Source organism: Brachionichthys hirsutus, chromosome 22 (genome assembly GCF_040956055.1).
Source record: "Brachionichthys hirsutus isolate HB-005 chromosome 22, CSIRO-AGI_Bhir_v1, whole genome shotgun sequence".
In the NCBI taxonomy this organism is placed as follows: domain Eukaryota; kingdom Metazoa; phylum Chordata; class Actinopteri; order Lophiiformes; family Brachionichthyidae; genus Brachionichthys; species Brachionichthys hirsutus.
The window spans coordinates 7,049,087-7,062,631 of record NC_090918.1 but is presented as its reverse complement, the minus strand read 5'-3'; the positions used below and the strand labels follow the sequence as shown (position 1 = coordinate 7,062,631).

The window sequence follows — 13,545 nt, the reverse complement described above, 5'->3', positions numbered from 1 at the left end:
GGAGTCTGTTTTTTTCACGTCGACCCCGTGCTGCTTAGCAACAGCATGAAACCCAGATTTACACCGAGTCAATATCAAACGAACGGAAACGCTACCTGATTCTTGTCCAGCTCACAGTTCTTATATTCTTGCTCTCCCTGCTCCTGGAATGTGACGATGACGAAACCGACGAAGATGTTCATCATGAAGAAGGCGATGATGATGATGTAGATGATGAAGAAAATGGAGATGACCACGCGGTAGTTGTAGATCGGGCCGACATCCTCGGCGTGAGAGTCGATGGCCTTGTAGAGCAATCTGAGGGACGAATACATGTTAAAGTACGGGATGCCACACAATATGCGATACAATGGTGTGTATAATTGTGTTTTGTGTAGACACACACCCTGGCCAGCCCTCGAAGGTGGAGACGGCGAACAGGGCCATCATGCCTTGCAAGACGTCGTCAAAGTTAAACTCGCTGTTTTCCCACATTCTGTCGGCTCTTTGGGGCTTCGCTACGTTCCCATCCTTATACAGGATGTAGGAACCCCTGCAAGTACAAGTCAAATAAACACACACGCGGATACTCGCATGGTTTATCCAGCGGCTGGGATTCAAGTGAACAAGCTGGCGGCGCAGGATGCGATTCTTACCTGCACTCTGCCTGAGTTTGCTTAGAGCTGTCAGTGCAGAGGAAAAACTTGCCCTGGAGGAGAAGCAGAAATGTGGCGTTGGTCGTAATCGGTTTCGTGAGGACGCCAGAGAGGAAGGTCTTCCCTTTACCTTAAAGAGTTGCACTCCAATACAGGCAAACATAAACTGGAGCAGCGTGGTGACGATGACTATATTGCCGATGGTTCTGATGGCCACAAATACGCACTGCACTACATGCTGGAAAGCCAAAAAAGAAAAAAAACAAAGATAGTGAGCACACAGGGGCGCGTTCCACGTGTATGAAAGCGTGTGACGGAGTGTCCCGACCTTGAGTCCCTTGGCTCTGTTGATGGCCCTCAGCGGCCTGAGTACCCGCAGAACTCTCAGGATCTTCACCACATTGATCGCACTGGACCTGAAACACGGATCCGATTAAACGGCAGAGCCGTCGGGTTGGATTCAACGCGCGCTTCTGCCGTCGGGAGGAGGCGGCGACAGCGCCGCGCCCAAAGGGCACGTTCGATAGCGACTGCGTTTAAGTGTGAGCCAGATAAAGGATGAGTTAGAAAGAAAGTAACTGAAGTCAAGTAAGAAAGAGAATCCTAAAAATACTAACGCAAATAAAAATAAAAGCGAATCGCAGTGATTCTCTTGATTCAGTATTTAAATAAGTTAATATATGATGTAAACCTTTAACTCTATGCTAAATAATATTACAGGAGCATGGAATAATAAAACATAATTATCAAGAAGTAAATAGACGTAATTTATATTATTATTCATTGAAATAATAATAACAACAATAATACAATTAATAACAATAACAAGTACAGCACAGAGGGACCAACACGAAGACACACACGGATCTTTACAGGCAAACAGAGGGTTCTTGTGCTGAGTGTCGGTACAAGCCAAAGGTCAAACGCTGTGACCTTTGACAGGAAGTGGTTCAAAAGAACTAACCCATATTTTCAAACGGACAACTTGACATTTTGAATTTTGCTAAATATTTTAGAAAAATGATTACTGCTTCTCCTTCTACAGCAAACCCTAAAAGCTGTAAAAGATGAAGAACGTCTCAGTGTCTCTTACTTTTATCCTCAGTGTGGACAGCTCAAAATCAGCCATGGTGCAAAAATTGATGAAGAGATTCTGCAACTTTAATGTGACGAGGTTCGGTTGGGAGAGAAGCGCATTCAAAATGTCAATGCATCCTTTAAGGAGGGTGAGGTTTTAGACGGTGATTTAAAGGGAGGCACATTCCGCTGTGTGGGCTTTCTAGCAGACAGAATGGGAAAGGCCAGTTGTGCAGCCTTTTACACAGGAGGGCAAAGTTTATAGGCAGTTAAAGGTAGTTGATGTTTAGTAGGATGCCATCACTAACCCATCTCAGTCAAAACTGGCTGTCGGGAGCCCCCCCCCCCAGCGGTAATACAATCTAAATGTCAAAAGTTTAGATGTTATATTCTTGTGTTTCATTTCACTTGCTCAAGATGAATGGTGAACCCTCTCAGCTGTTTGCAAAAAGTTTCTTAAGAGAGCAAAAATAGTTTCTGTCCTGAGATAAGAGTTGTTTTATTATTTTTTTTATTAATAACTATATCAGACGATGCACCATTTACCCCCACGGGACCTAATTACATCCATATTTCATGGCATTCTTTATCAGTATTAGGAGACTGTGCAGAATTACAGCAGACATGTCTGGTTTTATATACAGTACAAGTTTAAGGACTGGTTTGTATTCCTCCTTATACTTAGTTATTTTACATTCCAAAATCCAAATAGGTAACATGCAATATGAGGAATATTTCATTACCATACTTATCCTCTCCCACCCTATCCTATCCTATCCCATAATAACCCATCCCAGCCCATCCTATCCCATCCTATCCTGTTCTATTCTACATGCAGCGCCATCAAAGGTAATTTGACTGTGATGGATTAAAGAGAAATCCCCCCACATAAAACTACTTTTAAGAGGCAAAAACCACCTGAGTTTTAGCATTCAGTTGTCACTTCTTTATCCTGGGAGAGTTTAGTTAACTGAGAAATACGAGCGCTAAATCTCATCTATGAGAAGGAATAGATTAATGAAGGCATTAATGTGCAGAGTACATCAAAAATGCAGGCAGGAGTAAATCCTCCATGCAATTCCACTTGATGTTTCAGGTAACACCAGACTCTCCGAGAATATAGAAATGCCAAATCAGAAGAGTAATAGTTCTGTACAGGTAAGGTGAGGGTCTGCTAAGAGGGTTATTAGCACGGGCCAGTGAGGACTTACGTCGAGAAGTCTCGTCTAGTTAGAGACAGAGAGCGCAGCATATGCATATTAAACATGAGAAAATAGTGCAGCAATTCAAGGCGTTATTTGTCAAGAAGCAAAGAGCATCTTTAATATACATCACAAAGAGATAAAAAGGGATTGAGATTAACGAGGTGGAAAGTTGTTCGAGAATAGAGAACAACTTTGTGAAGTGTGAAGGATGAGGTCAGTGTTTCCCTGCACAGCCACTTCCCACCGTTCTGGTGTCTCACGCCTAAGTTCATTATCTGGCTGACTGGCTCAGGATTCATTTTATATGCAAGAACACAAATGTCTGTTAGGAGCTTCACTGCCGCTTGAAATTTGCACTAAAATGCTAAATCAGTGCAAAACATGCATGTGGAAGAATCCTATATTCACTCACTGTATTCCAGAGGATATGAGCGACACGCTGACCACCACCAGGTCCAGAATATTAAAGTAGTTTCTGCAGAATGAACCCTTGTGGAGGAAGGCTCCATAGGCGGTCATCTGTAGGGGGGGTCAGAGGTCACATATTAAAGCTTGGTATGATGACCCATCAAGATGGCAGTGATGCTGATTGAAATCTATCTGGAAGTGATTGGTCAGTTTTATTTATGAGGGAAGGTTTGACAGGCAAGAGAAAAATACTTCAAAGTTACTAGAAAGTCAATTCTCTCTATTTTCTTTTTTTTTTTTTTGCTGTGCAAGTAAATCCTTCCAGAGCAAATTCAACAGCCAGCTGGAACACTATACCTTAAGAATGATTTCTATGGTGAAGAGTCCAGTAAAGACATGGTCTGCATAGCTAAGGATCTGTAAACACATCAAAGAAAACACAATTCATTTCACTTCAGAAATTGCGTTTTCCACCAAAGCATCAGTGGGAGGCTTGAATGCCCCTCCAGGAGGAGCCAGAACAAGGCCTACTGGGAGGAATTGCAATTCATTAGGATCTGAAAGGGTAGCAGGGTCCTGGTTTAAAGACAAACAATCCTGAGTTGATTTAAATAGTGAAAAGCACGACTGATATACAGCAGCCTATAGCATAGCAACAAAAACACATCTTCATTATCCTTCAGGGTGCTTTTTTTTCCACTTGTTGAGAGAAGAACTAATGCAAAAAAACCAACACGACACAGAGAAAAACACGATCTATTAGTGTTTGCTGAAGGGCAGCTGTAAACACAAACAGCCTGGTTTATTCTCGGCTGTCGGGTCCAAATTAACGCCACATTTCTTCTATTTTGACCTTGTTAACCCAGCGACTCATGCAGGTAATTGGAACAGGGCATTAGAATCTAATTTGCCTAATATAATTATTTGGTGGTTGTGCATGTAATAAATATTACAATGTTAAACAAGCTAAAAAACAAAACAAAAAAAGGTGGTAAAATAAATCGCATCAAGCTTTGGTTCCTTGCTACGTCGCTGTCTGGCTTTATCCACTTCTACTTGCGATATTTGCGTTACCTGGTTTCTGAAGGAATCATTCATGACTGGGTCCTCTGCTGCCAGACTGATGCTGCTGAGCAGGATGAAGAAGAGGATGAGGTTGGTGAAGATGTTGTGGTTGACTATCTTATGGCACAGAATCCTGAACCTGAGGAAAAGTCACAGGCGCAAAGGCGGAGCGGGTGAGAGGATCATATCATCATCATCATCATCATCATAATAAGAACTTTTATATGCTAAAGGATTAGAAGGTCGCGAAGAAGGTGGGAATAAGGGCCTTCTCACTTGTTGGTGTGGCTGAAGATGAAGAAAGCTCGGGCCTCCGGCATGGGAACGGCCTTCTCCTTCAGCTGGATGTCGGAGAGCGGCCGCGGCCTCGGGCCCACCGGCATCTCCGGCTCTTCCTCGTCATCGTCTCCTGATGAGAGGAAGAGGAGCGAGGGTGAAGGTAAACAAGGAGGCGAACGTGAGCTGGAGCGGCTGGCTGGCGCGCTACCTGTGTAGTCATTGGCGGGATATGGGTTCTTCTCCTCGCTCCCGTCTCCACCGTACTCATCCATGTTAATCTGTGGATTGGAAGGCAGATTAACATTCTGCTAAATCCATACTTACCTGCTCACCTGATCGCTTGTCGAAGTTCGCGGCTCCACTATCCCAGTTGTGTGTCGGCGTGCACCTTCGTAGCGGTGTTGGTCTCTCCATCAGACGTGATGGACTTCAGCTCTATCTTCTCCTTTTTCTCCTTCTTCTCCTTCTCCAGAGGCAGCTTCTCATTGTTAGGACGCTTCTCCGGACTGGCCATCCTGGAGGGGGGGGGGATGGACAAAAGTTCCTCAAAGATCTCCTTTGATGACCCCCCCATCCCACCCCACCGCTGCTCTTTTTTTTTGCTTTTCAGTTTCACCTGGCTAATTTCTTTCTCACTTTCTCCTCTTCCTCTTCTTTCTGGGCGGATGTGAGGCTCTCAGCGTCCGCCAGGTTGTCCACGGCGATGGCCAAGAAGACGTTCAGTAGGATGTCTGTTCAGAGGGGCCAAAGTTAAGGATTGTTGCTGAACCGTCATCTCCATGTTGAGCTGCAAACAATCCCAGCAGGGCCTGCACCTGAACTACCAATGGTTCGAGCAGACATACTCTAGAGGCCGCAAGCAAACCGTTCCGCCATCACAAATGCGTCGCCATGCGAAACACAACTGTCCGTCCTGCAACTGCGTCTTAAATCAGGAGTCCGATCGCTCATCGACCTCTCCAGATCCAAATTAGGCCGTCTACATATGTGTTTGTCAGGCTCTGGTGTTGCCAGGATACAATTTCCGCAGATGAAGAGGATGATGAAGTAGATGCAGACCAGCATGCCGGGGAAGGAGGGTCCGCCGTACGCCATGATGCCATCGTACATGACGGAATTCCAGTCCTCTCCTGTTAGGATCTATGGAGGGGGAAAAAAAGGGATTCAAGATAATCATTTCCTGCATACATACCTTGAGAAGGAAAGGCAATTGCAATATCTTTACCTGAAACACAGTGAGCAGAGACTGGGGAAAGTTGTCGAAGGTGCTGCGCCGGGTCTCGTCAAAGTTGAACTTCCCCCCAAAGAGCTGCATGCCGAGCAGGGAGAAGATGATGATGAAGAGGAAGAGAAGGAGCAGCAGGGAAGCGATGGAGCGGACGGAGTTTAGCAAAGAGGCCACCAAGTTGGACAAGGAGTTCCAGTATCTTTGGGAAGAAACACCCGGTTGTAATGTTAGCACGGGCGTATTAACGCTTATCCCTCGTAAACACACAATCCCGGCTCTTCTCCCGCAGAGACCTGGTGATTTTGAAGATCCGCAGCAAGCGCACGCAGCGCAACACGGAGATGCCGAGAGGAGACATGATCTTGGTTTCCACCAGGATGGTCTCGAGAATTCCCCCACACACCACGAAGCTGTCGAAGCGGTTGAAGAGCGAGACGAAGTACGCCTACATGGAGGACAAAGAGAGAAGAGCACGACGGGGCCGGTGAAAAGGAACGCACGCTTTATTCTTCAGGCAATCTGAGAAGCGCAAAGTGAGTCTTACCTGCAGGCCCAGACTGTACATCTTCAGCAGCATCTCTCCTGTGAAGAGCGCTAGCAACACCTTGTTAGCTATGTCTGAGGAGGGGCACGGAGAAGGGAGGAGGAAGCGGGTGAGACAACATCAAAAGTTGTGTTATTCACACTGTGCATGTGATTGTGTGTGTGGCTGTTTAAGTACCTTGTATGCCAGTTAGCCACTGAGGCTGCTTGTGATGCTCAGACGCGATGGTCAGGGTGTTGAGGAAAACCAGGAAGATGACCAGCCAATAGAAAACCTGCGATTTGACCGCCGCGCGGCATTTCCTCCGGCAGAGCCTGTTCCACCGCCGAGAGTACCGACTGAAGAGGAAGGAAGAGGCGGAGACCCCCGGGAAGGGGGGGGGAAAAAAGGGGCAGGCAATAAAAGATGGGCGGGAGAGAAGAGGTAAGGAATAAGGAGAGGAGTTGGGAAGAGAAGAAGGAGGTTTAAAGATAGCGGAGAAGATACAGAAAGAAAGAGAGAGAGAGGCAGGCAAGAGTGAAAAGGAAAAAGGATGACCAACAGAATCAGGTAGGGAAAGAGAAAAAACAAAAACAGTGGAGGAGAGAAAAGAAAAGAAGGAGTCAGTTAGTCTGTCTACGGAATAGTGATGGCATCACCCCTCAGCCAATGGTCGTCCGCTGAGCTGTGGAACGGTTAGTCATCCTTCGACACGTCCAATAAGGAGCTTCGTTTCCCCAACGAGACGCGAAGCAGGAAGTGGAGGCACTCGTCTAATGTGGGACGTGTTATATAGCGAGTCACACGTCAAGCGAAGGAGGGAGATTTACTATTTACCAATTAATACACAAGAAGATGTTTTTCTCGCTCCATTTCATACAAACGCGTGTTCCGAGGTCATTTCAACTCCGCTCGGCCTCTCCCGTTGGAAATTACAGCTAATCAACACAACACGTCGCGGAACAAATCTTCCCATTGCTATGACAACCCCATGGTTTCAGAGGAACATAAAGAGTGCATTGATCAGGATCCGGTTGAAGTTTACAAATGCATTAAAAAAAAGGGAAACAGCTCCTGTTAAATCCTCCGTTGAGAAACTCTAAATAGGCATCGCTACCCCCGAAGGGAGAGAAGGCACAGAGCGTCCAGTCGTAAAGATTAGACCTTGGCTTGTCTGAGCTTCGTGAAATATGGGGATGTTTGCCTGGAACTGGTTGTGACTGGATTTCGGTGTTTAGGGAAGACGGCGTGATGCTAAGGCCTCGGTCGCACGGATACGACTAGACTAGTAGGCGTTAGTGATGAGCTGAAGCTGGACTGTTTTTATTTATTAAACAACTAAAATCAATGTTGTTGATCTCTCATGTACGATCCATTTTTTTTTTCCCCTGCTGTGATGTTACAATTCCAGATCCATTGGCACGACGATACTTTCTAATTCGGTCATGGCACACTGCGGCGTTCGCCACGACGCACACACACCGGACGTCACCGTGCATGAGACACAACTCACAACACGACACAAGCAGACGTGCAGTCACTCCTGACATTTTTTTTTACGGCTGTGATTGTAATTTGTAAACCCCCCCCCCCCCCCCCATTCCAATCGAAAATAAATAACTGTCTAATCTATATGCAGCAGCTAGTTAGCTGAGGCTAGTTAACAGGGTGAAACTGTCGGCTGTCTTTTTTTTTTTTACTCAGCTAACAAATTCCTATTTATGAAAATTCTCCCCCCCAATAATCTAACTATTTTGGGTTGGGAACCAGAGGGGACCCCCCCCCCCCACACACACACACACACACACCAGCAGTAGCCATTGGAGGAGAAAACTATGGTAGGCAACATGTACTAACCTGAACTTGGATTTGGAGATCCTATTTCTGGAACACAGAAAACAGAATGGATTATACACACACATGTAACACACATGTAGACAGGTACACAACACAGGGGGGGTGATCTGAGAGTGATCAAGGGGAGGGAAGAGCTTCCCTCATCACGATAACCCCGACGTGAACAAAACACAAATTGAAAATGATCTGTTGATGGAAGAAACTGAAACTGTCCTTCTCTCATTTGAGTATCCCTCCATTGCTTCTATGCTGAAATTTAAAAGAAACAAAATGTTTTCCATGGCAAGTCGACGCGGTGGCGTTTACGTCCCGTTATCGGTTTATTCGTGTGAAAGCAGACAAAGCTGAGCTACTGACAGGATGAATGAAAGAACACAATTACTGACTGACTGGAGCCATGAGATGACTCACTTACTGACTGAATGAGGGAAGAACATGACTGACTGGCTGGATATGGGGGCTGACAGTACACACGTCTCTCCCCTCCGTGTGTCTGTCTCGATTACGAGATCATCGGAGTCGCTCCCGCTCGGAGGGCCCGTCTCCATGGCAATGCGGAGAAGAGGCTGGCAAGCACTGAAAGTCTGAAGTTCTATCTCCCTAACAGTGTGAGGAAACTCCCCCCCCCCGGATGAGAGCTTACACTCGCAACGCTGGCGTCTTTTGATCCTGATCTTTAATATACATCACAACTGGGCGCAACTGAACGGCGGTGAGCGAATAATAAACACAAACAACATAGAGACAAAATAACAGATGGACAGCGAGAGTACAGAAAAACAGCAGTGTGCCATTCTATTCTATTCTATTCCCTCATTCCGCATGAGTCAGCAACTTTTGACTCCTCGTCTCTGATTAAACGTTTGCAGCGCAACTGCAAAGAGCAGAACCTGGTGGATTTTGTTGTTGTGAAATTTGAAACTGATAAATGGGAAAGCATTTTTTCTTCTTATAGCATCAACGTATGAATTCCTTCAAGCCTCCGTGAGCCTGCAGAGATTGACGCCCCGGCTTAGCGAGGTGAGTGAAGGATGGAGCGAGGGGGGGAGCTAAACCACCTTGCACCAGGTAGAACACCGGAGCGCTAATCTAACAGCGCAGCGAGACGCATGATGGAGTTCATCCCCGGGACTGGAAGAAGGTGACTGACGGAGCTGAGGGGGGAAAAGTGAGGACACAAATCGTGCATGAGAAAGAGAGAGAGAGAGAGAGGGAGAGAGAGGGTGAGGAACTCACGCTAGCCGGGTACAGCAGGTCTCCCCCTCCACGTCTCCCCCGGGGGCGTTATCTGTGTTGACCGATTCATTCTCGCTGGCTGGCATGCTCACTGGGGGGGAAGAGCAGAAGGAGAAGAAAATGAACGGAGAAGATCAATTACCTGGACAGGGAAAGGGTCGAGCATCCTCGCTTGCATCATTCCAGCACACACACACACACACACACACACACACACACCTGAAAGGCAGAGTGCATCCAGTCCTGGGGAGCTGTACGCTTATTGTAAGCAGGCTTTTAGAAACATTGTACAAGTGCACCAAGTGCTTCCTCGAATCTTTGAGAACAAGCCCTGTGTTCGCTTTTCGGATGGATCTGAACTTCCAAGCCGAGGGATCGCTCGACTCCTTGCGCATTAAATCTCGGTTTTAACAGCATTCAGAGACGAAAACAAGGCTGTAGATTTCGGTCTTTGGCCTTCAGAGCTTAATTATAGCCAAGGTCTGTTAAAACAAGCGTTTTTACTCAGTGCTCTAAATCTTAAATTATTAATTTAAAGCTATAAGGGCTTTAAAGGGATTCATGGCAATTTGACGAATGGAAGAAATCAACTCCATTACCGGAACATGCTTTTTACCGATGTGCCGAAAAGCAGACAACCAACTGAGCTCGACTTCCTTTTCCGTACCGCTGTATCGCTTCGCTCCTTATTTAAAGACAAGTGTAATGATGTGTGTAGACGGAAGAATGAACAGACGCAGAGATCGCTGGAGAGGACGGATGAAAGCGATACGCGTTGGCAGCAAAGGATGGAAATGTGATAAAGAGGAAAAAAATGAGGATAACAAATAAATAAAAAAATAGGAGCAGGGTGGAGGAGGGACTGATGGAAGCATTCGGGGAGGGAAGGATGGAGAGAGAGTAGAAAAAGGGATGATATGAAGTGATCCATTGCTTTTTATTGCTTCTGTCAGTCTCCGGCTGCCCGCGGGAGTGAGCTGCACTCCCCTCGCCGTCACCTGGAACGCTCTGTGGGTACCTGCTTCCGACGCGACACGAATCTCAATGCAGCTTGTGTTTAAATAAGACATCCGCTGTCAAACGAAGCAACGCCGACTCGTCCGTAAACGCGTCTTAAATGCCAAGTTCCCTCATCAGCATCTTTTCTGTATCTGCATTAACAAACCGTCGGTGTAGATAAATCTATTGATAAGGAGATGACGTGAGAAGTTCCGAGTGAATAGGGATTATTTCTGATGGGAAATTAGGCTGCAGATTAGGCTCTGTATTCAGAGCTTTCCTGTAAACGAACGGCTAACCGAAGGCGTCGTGGACAGGCTGCCGGCCTTTGGCACATGGCTAGTAAAGTAATAAGAGATCAGGTTGTCCTCTCTGAACGTTGAGGCCTCTGCTCTGAACACGCTACTTGTTCCCTCACCTCGACATTTTGCCACCTGCTGCCAGGCTTCTTAGTTAAAAGCATCCAGGGCCCTCCGGGCTCTCCCGAGGCTAAAGCCTTTCAAATATAAAACCGGCCTGATGCCTCCTCCTCCTCAATGGAGCTCTGAACTAGTTCAATATCTATTGTTAGGGGGTGCACAGCCAAAGAGATACAGAGAAAATAAAGGAGATGAAGAGGGAGGAGGGAAGATGGGAATGAGGAACAAGTTTGCATGCAGAGAAGAGTCATCCAGTAAATCTACTTGCAAATCTCCATAATTTCTTTGTGTTTGCAATGAAACATGACACAAAGCACAGCTCAATAATATTCAAAGTCAATGCAACTCTGTAGCTGTTTAGCAGCATGTGGAGAGCGCAGAGGTATTTAAACGTCTGAGTTTGGTGAGAGGCCAAACTGAACACACACACACACACACACACACCCTCTCACGGTTTGGGACATATTAATATATAATGCTGCGGCTGGTGAAATCATCCAGGAGGTGCGGACCAACACTTAATCTCTGATGGCACAGCATCGCTACCTTTCCTCTCTTGTCCTCTTCAATCTCTACTTGCCATAAAGAAAGGAAAATTGATTCACTTTTTTCTATACAATACGTTCCTCCATCCTCTTCTCCAGCCTTCCTTTCGGTCAACACAACAGATATTTATCTCTCTCTCTCTCTCGATTTACATCACTTGTGAGCCTTCATTCTTCAACACCCTCCTCCATACTGAGGTCATTCCATCATTGAATCCAAGCCCACTTAATCAGCAGCAGAAACGAAATAAAAAAATATTAGCTGCACAAAACAGAAGCCAAGCGTGGAAACACTCAAACACAATCTATGCAAATAAGCAGCCGAGCAGTAGATGATCACACATTTATCCACTGAATAAACCAGTCACTGCACGCTGATGACTTAAGATTTAATTAAATTGCAGACAATAATGACAGAGTAGCACCGTATCCAAAAGCGCCATCGCAAATGGCCGCCATCGTTATATTACAACCACCAATAGCGAACACAGATGGCAGCCAAATCCGATTCCACAGGTAGGAACGTAATTCGTATGAGATTTGAGCACCTAAATAGACAGTTGCCGAGACAGAAAGACAGACACGTCCCCTGAAGCACGCTTGCACTTCGGTTTCAAAACAATATTTAGTGTGTTGGAGACGCTTTCACGGTGGCAGCGTAATACAAGCAGAGAGATCCGCATTTACTTTGGAGCTGGTGGGGATTAAAGAGTTTTATCTTCATGATGCACACAGTTAAGTACCCGGTACTACAATACTTTGATAAGTACTACCTCAGCTTCAGTGGACCTGAAATGTTTCCTGCGTCGATGGTTTGTGCTCACATTAAGTCTTCCTGAACCGCAAGTCCCTTATTTCTAATTTATTATAAGATATTTTCAATCAAAGCCTTCACACTGGGACATTAGAAAATAAACAGATGCCTTAATATGACCGAAAAAAAACACACATGGAAACACAGATACATGACACACCGAGAGAGACACACACAGAGACACACATACCGTCCTTAGAGTCAGAGGAGTGACTGAACCAGGCAAGCCAACTGGTCTTCTTAACCAGGGAACCTGAAGACACTCCTGCCAGAGACACCAGTGGCAGGATGCCGACACAAGACGACAGCATGCAAGAACAAGATGGCAGAGGGTGAGAGCGGGACACACAAGAGCGCACACGCAGTGTGTCCCCCCGGGAGACGACAGGAAAACACATGACATGAGAGCATCTCATACGGAATTAACTGAGACATGACACGTTATCATCACATTGGAGCATGTGTGTCGCAAATGATACCCGTTTTTCAGGGGCTGTCTACCACGCAAAAGTCAATGCACTCCCTCTGCCACACACAGACAAAGACAGGGTGATGGATAGACACGCTGAAAGGTGAGTGTGGTCACTGGTGAGCCTTCACGATGTGACATCCCATCTGTTCTCCATCCCAGGTAACCTGTGTGTGTGTGTGCGTGTCTACATTTCACACACTCGCACAGTAACACCCACACATTTCATCTCCTCTCTCACATCTCTGTTCTTCCTGCCATCTTTTTCTGTATTCTCAAAGTCTCTCATCTCTACTTAAGACGTGTGTGTGTGTGTGTGTGTGCGCAGAATGTCCTGGGCAGCAGGGACAAACTGCCCTCATTCATCTTCCCAGAGGAGGATCTATCCACCAAAAAGAAAGAGGGAGGCCGAGCGGTAAGACGTCATGTGACACGCTCCCGTTTGTTCACATAGAAAGGCGTGATTGATCTTTGGATCATGGGTCGAAATCATTCTGTCAGATCATCTCAATTCAATAGTCCAAATTCTGGCATTTAGCAAGAACAACGGATGCAATCTGGCAGCGTTCCTGACACATACTCTTAATATTTAAATATTTCTAGGGCTTTGATTTGAAAAAGGAAACAACGCATTTGCTTATAAGAACGTCGAGAAGGAACTTGACCTTGTCTGGATGATGCATTTTGGATTTTCAATTTTATGATATTTAACAATGTTGGCCCAGATGGAAGGCCACGTTTGTTTGTGCCAAGTAGAACAAAAGCAGGTGAAAAGCAAGCAGAAGT

The 13,545-nt window shown here is 46.0% G+C and overlaps 1 protein-coding gene across 1 annotated transcript in view; it reads right to left on the bottom strand.

The window, feature by feature from the left end:
- cacna1c (calcium channel, voltage-dependent, L type, alpha 1C subunit) overlaps nucleotides 1-13,545 on the bottom strand; it is a 92,256-nt gene that overhangs the window by 15,284 nt on the left and 63,427 nt on the right. Inside the window, exons 11-30 of the mRNA XM_068755381.1 lie at nucleotides 9,514-9,604; nucleotides 8,278-8,304; nucleotides 6,619-6,779; nucleotides 6,442-6,515; nucleotides 6,191-6,342; nucleotides 5,895-6,096; nucleotides 5,689-5,809; nucleotides 5,286-5,400; nucleotides 5,058-5,184; nucleotides 4,878-4,947; nucleotides 4,667-4,799; nucleotides 4,400-4,529; nucleotides 3,683-3,742; nucleotides 3,330-3,436; nucleotides 2,924-2,938; nucleotides 964-1,051; nucleotides 766-873; nucleotides 636-688; nucleotides 386-532; nucleotides 96-297 (exon numbers count right to left, since the gene is read on the bottom strand). Coding sequence (XP_068611482.1) covers nucleotides 96-297; nucleotides 386-532; nucleotides 636-688; nucleotides 766-873; nucleotides 964-1,051; nucleotides 2,924-2,938; nucleotides 3,330-3,436; nucleotides 3,683-3,742; nucleotides 4,400-4,529; nucleotides 4,667-4,799; nucleotides 4,878-4,947; nucleotides 5,058-5,184; nucleotides 5,286-5,400; nucleotides 5,689-5,809; nucleotides 5,895-6,096; nucleotides 6,191-6,342; nucleotides 6,442-6,515; nucleotides 6,619-6,779; nucleotides 8,278-8,304; nucleotides 9,514-9,604 — 2,183 coding nt within the window. The remainder of the gene's footprint in view (nucleotides 1-95; nucleotides 298-385; nucleotides 533-635; nucleotides 689-765; nucleotides 874-963; nucleotides 1,052-2,923; nucleotides 2,939-3,329; nucleotides 3,437-3,682; nucleotides 3,743-4,399; nucleotides 4,530-4,666; nucleotides 4,800-4,877; nucleotides 4,948-5,057; nucleotides 5,185-5,285; nucleotides 5,401-5,688; nucleotides 5,810-5,894; nucleotides 6,097-6,190; nucleotides 6,343-6,441; nucleotides 6,516-6,618; nucleotides 6,780-8,277; nucleotides 8,305-9,513; nucleotides 9,605-13,545) is intronic.